This window comes from Pteropus vampyrus, unplaced genomic scaffold (assembly GCF_000151845.1).
Source record: "Pteropus vampyrus isolate Shadow unplaced genomic scaffold, Pvam_2.0 Scaffold163, whole genome shotgun sequence".
Lineage (NCBI taxonomy): Eukaryota > Metazoa > Chordata > Mammalia > Chiroptera > Pteropodidae > Pteropus > Pteropus vampyrus.
The window spans coordinates 891411-896641 of record NW_011888944.1 but is presented as its reverse complement, the minus strand read 5'-3'; the positions used below and the strand labels follow the sequence as shown (position 1 = coordinate 896641).

Sequence of the window (5231 nt, the reverse complement as noted above, 5' to 3'; positions counted from 1 at the left end):
ATCTCAGATGGGTAAAGAGGAGAGAAAGCCAAAAGGAGGCAGCTTTTGTAAAGAGAGCCCCAAGTTTAGAGTTTTGAATTTAGGCTCCAACTTTTGCAATGGACTGATTTTTTTCGTGTCCTTGGGTAAGACTTTCATCTGTGACTGTCCTGCCTTCCTGCCTTACACTGTGGGGCTGCCGTGGCAGTCAGCTGAGCAGACCGCAAGACCACTTTACAAATAGTAGGCTCTGCGCGCATGAAGCCTCGTTCTTTCTAGTAACCTCAGCTGTTTATCCCTCTAGCCATGCTTCAAACACACCCTCTTCTGTGAAGCCATCCCAATTGTTTCAGGCACAACAAATGAATATATCGCCTCTCCGTGCCCCTCCTAAACGATAATCAGAACATATATCGTGCCGATGGCTGTAGTCAGGTTGCATCCGTTAACCTTTCCCAAATTCATGCTGCAATACAAAACACCCCAAACCTCGAGGGCTGCAAACCACGCGGATGCATTCTCACTCCTGAGCCGGGATGGCCGGGCGCACTCGGTGGAGCTGCGGGGTGTCTCTGCCACAACCTGTCACATCTTCCTTCCGGGACCAGAGGCCGGCCAGGGCACATTCTTTTCCTGGTGATGGCAAAAGTGCAGGAGGGCAGGTAGAAACACACAGGGCCTCTTAATGCCTAGGCTGGGGACCGGTGCGTGGTCATTTCTGCCCACACATCATTGTCTAAACCCAACTCCAATTGTTGGTAAGCACGCTCCCCCACAATGCAACCATAGCAAGAACGGATAGGGGGGAGGCTCGGGGATGGGGGGGTGCGAGAGGGGTGAAGAACTGGGACTAAACAGGCAGCCTGCCATATAGGTTCGCCGGCCCCTCTGCCAGGGGCTGGCAGCCGTAGGTATTTCCGGATCTTCGCTGAGGTCCCAAAGACCTTCGCAAGCCTTTCCAGTATAGCAGTTTGGTAAACTGGCTGCAGGGCCAAATCGCTCTGTTTTTGTGCAGAGACCTAACCGAATACATTGTTGAGAAGAGAAGAGAGTAATATTTAATGATGCACGAACATTATACAAAAGTCAGATTACTGCGCCCACAAATAAAGTCTTATTGAGACACGACCACACCCATTCCTTTATGTAGTGTCTATGGCTGCTTTCCTTTCTAGCAAAACAGCATAGTTGGAGTTGCCATAGAGACTGTATGTCCAGCAAAGCCTAAAACATCGCTATCTGGCCCTGCACAGAAACTTTTATAGGATCGAGAAACTGCGGGAGCCCCAGGAAGGTGTAGTCTTGCCCAAGACTGCGGAGCTGTCGGCTCCATCCAGCCTGTACGCATTTGGGGTTAATGCTCTCCTCTCTTCGTTTCCTAGTAATTGGTGGCCCGCGACACCCATGTGTCACTGATCAGGAGGCATTTCCGGCCGCAGCGCTTCATGACCCAGCGACGTCCGGCCCAGTGAAGCCACCGTGGTGTGCAGGTGTCCGGCATGGCCGCGCTGCTCCTGGGCGCGGTGCTGCTGGTGGCCCAGCTCCAGCTCGTGCCTTCGCGCCCCTCCCCGCCGAGGGCCGAGCAGGACCAGCAGGAGCTGGGGCGGAAAGCGGCCCCCCTCCGAGACGAGGGCCCCAGTGGCGCGGCGGCCAACGGCTCCGCGCAGCAGCTGCCTCAGACCATCATCATCGGCGTGCGCAAGGGCGGCACGCGCGCGCTGCTGGAGATGCTCAGCCTGCACCCCGACGTGGCGGCCGCCGAGAACGAAGTGCACTTCTTCGACTGGGAGGAGCACTACAGCCAGGGCCTGGGCTGGTACCTCCGCCAGATGCCCGTGTCCGCCCCGCACCAGCTCACGGTGGAGAAGACCCCCGCGTACTTCACGTCGCCCAAAGTGCCTGAGCGGGTCCACAGCATGGACCCGGGCATCCGGCTGCTGCTCATCCTGCGGGACCCGTCGGAGCGCGTGCTGTCCGACTACACGCAGGTGCTGTACAACCACCGGCAGAAGCGCAAGCCCTACCCGCCCATCGAGCAGCTGCTGCTGCGGTCGGACGGCCGCCTGGACGCGGACTACAAGGCGCTCAACCGCAGCCTCTACCACGTGCACCTGCGCCACTGGCTGCGCTTCTTCCCGCTGCGCCGCATCCACGTCGTCGACGGCGACCGCCTCATCAGGGACCCCTTCCCCGAGATCCAGAAGGTCGAGAGGTTCCTGAAGCTGTCGCCGCAGATCAACGCCTCGAACTTCTACTTTAACAAAACCAAGGGCTTTTACTGCCTGCGGGACGGCGGCAGGGACCGCTGCTTACACGAGTCCAAAGGCCGGGCGCACCCCCAGGTCGACCCCAAACTGCTCAATAAACTGCACGAATATTTTCACGAGCCCAATAAGAAATTCTTCGAGCTCGTCGGCAGAACATTTGACTGGCACTGATTTGCAATAAGCTAGGCTCGGAACCTTTCCTACTGTAAGTTCTGCTGTACGTCTGGGGGAGGGGAAAGAATTTTAAAAGGGCATTTAAGCTATAATTTATTTGTAAACTCCATAAATTACTTCTGTACAGTATTAGATTCACAATTGCCATATATACTAGTTATATTTTTCTACTTGTTAAATTGAGGGCATTTTGTATTGTTTTTCATGGTTGTTAACATTGTGTAATATGTCTCTATATGAAGGCACTAAAAGATTTCACTGCAAAAAAAAAAAAAAAAAATTCTGGAGACGCTATCTTTTTTGAATATAATTAACTTGCCCCTGACTCAGAATAGCTGTCTGTGTTGCACTCATCAGAGAATCCGTATTCCTTTGTTACTTAAAAAAGAAAAAAAAAAAAAAGTTTTCCATGGCTATTATTTTCATCTCATTTTCATCTCTCCCCACTCCTTTTTAATGTCTTGCTGTAGTCACCAGATTTTTTTACTTGCGTGGTAAGGTTTATCTTCACTGAGATCCCATATTATTCTTGGAAGAGGCAGTTTCACCCACTCCTGCCTTCAACCGCTGCCTGGGTGTGGATTTTAACCCCGTGTAAACTCAAAGCGGACAAAGCAATATCAAGACTGAGGAAGTAGTTAATAACCAGCAAGAGGCTGCCTGTGATGCATCTTTGCCTCAGACAGTGCTTGCATATATTTCTGATCTCAGCAATAGGCAAAACCTACAATAAAGGTGGAAAATCCTACAATAAAGGGGATTAAAGCATTGGCCTTCACAATGACCTTGGGACTGTGTACTTTACCCCAGATGGCCATGGGTCTCTGCAAAGCCACTTGGAATAGAACAGAGAAATTGCAAAATCTATGTGTGTCTCTGTCTCGTAGAGTCTGTGAAAAGCTGACTAACGGGGTAGCCTTTACTTAGGTTAGGGTCTATTTTCTGAAAGCGCTCACTCTGCATTTATAGACATATATTCCATCTGCTTCGAGACATAGATATGTATCTGTTTAAAAACCAACTCTGGTCTACGGCTATGGCACCCCAAATAAGCCCGATCCCTTCTGATCTCGGAAGCTAAGCAGCGTCGGGCCTGGTTAGTACTTGGATGGGAGACCACCTCGGAAGACCAGGTGCTGTAGGCATAAAAAATAAGGGCTTGTAAGCTGACAAGGTCCTGGCAATCTGTGAGGTCAACCAAGGGTTGCCTCACCTAAAAAAAAAAAAAAAAAAAAATCAGCTCTGAATTTGGAGTCCTGACGGAAGATGCAAATTTAAACTCCCAAGGGTTAAAGTCAGAAAGAGAAAAGCACAAATCACAGAGCTAAGGACTGAGGACCCTTTCACACCTGCACCGAGACGCCAGAGGCAATTTCGGTTCCCCTTGGGCCTGTGAGCAGCTGCGTGGCTGAGGAGCCTCAGTTATCCTGCACGGTCTTCCTCCCTTCAGCCTTTCAAGGATTAAATAAATTGGATTTTTTTTTCTCATGAAATCAAAACATTCATTACAGTAAAATGAAAAATACGAGCAAGCAAAATAAAGCCATTTCCTCACACAGTTTCTACTTAAGGCAGAGTTGTGGAATGGACATTATTGATCATCTTGTGCATACAAGAACTCATTGACGTTTTCCCCCAAGCAACCTGAGGACGTAGGAATTATGGCAGATTCGAAGAGGAGGAAATAGGCACGAGGAAGATAAGGAACTCGGTCAAGTTCACGTTGACTATAAGCCAGGGCTTGGAGTCCATGTAGAGCTAAAGCACGGTTTTCGATTTGGTTTGGTTTGGTTTGGTTTGGCTTGGTTTAGTTTCCACCCACCTCCTTCTGAATTCAAAGAAAAGGCCCAGACTCAGAGACAGCTCTCCTCTACTTAACCTGCCAGATTCCTGACCTGGTGCCCAAAGCCTTTCAGTCCAGGGGGTGTGCCTGAGCTGGAGGAAAGGAGCAGGAACGAGCCTGCATTCTCCTCAGCAGCGCTATCAGGGAAGTGAGTCATCTGGATTCTGTTCCAGCAGCTGCAGCACAGCCTGCCCCTAGCGCGGCCCCAGACCCACCCCAGGCCCTCGGTGGACCGCCAGGAGGTGCCTCCCTCCACAGAGCTCGTTAAGGTTGTCACTAACGACCAGCTCCTCGGAGGGCATGGCAGAAGCCCTCGCATCAGGCTTCCCCCGGACGTGATGCGTTGCAGTCTACAGAGCACCTCCGTCTGCCCCCGTCTGCAGCACGGCGCTGGGTCTTGCTTTTTCTCAGCCCCATTTAAGAGCTGAGGAAAGAACGAGAGGCCAAGAGAGGTTAAATTGGATTTCCGAGGCTGCCTGATAGCTGATGACTGAGTAGAGAGGCCAGTGTGAGTTTTCTGACTCCCAAGAAGACGGCCTTTGCCTGTGCCCTCATGGGGATGGTTTGCTTGCGGCGTGGACCGTGGGGGCAAGAGGTGGTGGGTGGGAACGAAGGAAGGAAGGGGTAGGACCAGACACTAGGGACGTGACGTGGCTGCTGGGGCTGGCACAGCTGATGGTAGGCGGGGGTAGCATCATTGAGTGCACATGTAACAGCTGCTGGTTTTAGGATACAGCGTCTTGGCTAAGAATGAGTTCATGGAGGTCTACCGTGGACCACAATTGGGGTCCGAGTGGCTAAGTCCACTTACTAATTTATGGTTCTACACTAGCCAGCCATTCAGAGGGTACGAAGAGTAAGAAGCCATCACTCTAGGCCTAGCCCAGGCCCTTACATCTCATCTGATCATTGTCACGTTCAGAGGATGTCCCGTAGTTGACCTGTGCCACCTTCCTAGGGACCCAAAC

At 51.5% G+C, this 5231-nt stretch overlaps 1 protein-coding gene and 1 pseudogene across 1 annotated transcript; both read left to right on the top strand.

Annotated features, from left to right (window-relative positions):
* The first annotated feature begins 1365 nt into the window (after positions 1–1365).
* HS3ST1 (heparan sulfate-glucosamine 3-sulfotransferase 1) lies at positions 1366–2705 on the top strand. Its single transcript, XM_011370189.1, has one exon. The coding sequence runs from the start codon at positions 1479–1481 to the stop codon at positions 2415–2417; it is 939 nt and encodes a 312-aa protein (XP_011368491.1). The 5' UTR covers positions 1366–1478; the 3' UTR covers positions 2418–2705.
* Positions 2706–3446: 741 nt separating this feature from the next.
* LOC111745747 lies at positions 3447–3565 on the top strand (annotated as a pseudogene).
* Positions 3566–5231: the final 1666 nt, after the last annotated feature.

Excerpts from the sequence above, each read along its gene's own strand:
- HS3ST1 (XM_011370189.1), top strand. The coding sequence starts at position 1,479 with ATGGCCGCGCTGCTCCTGGGCGCGGTGCTGCTGGTGGCCCAGCTCCAG.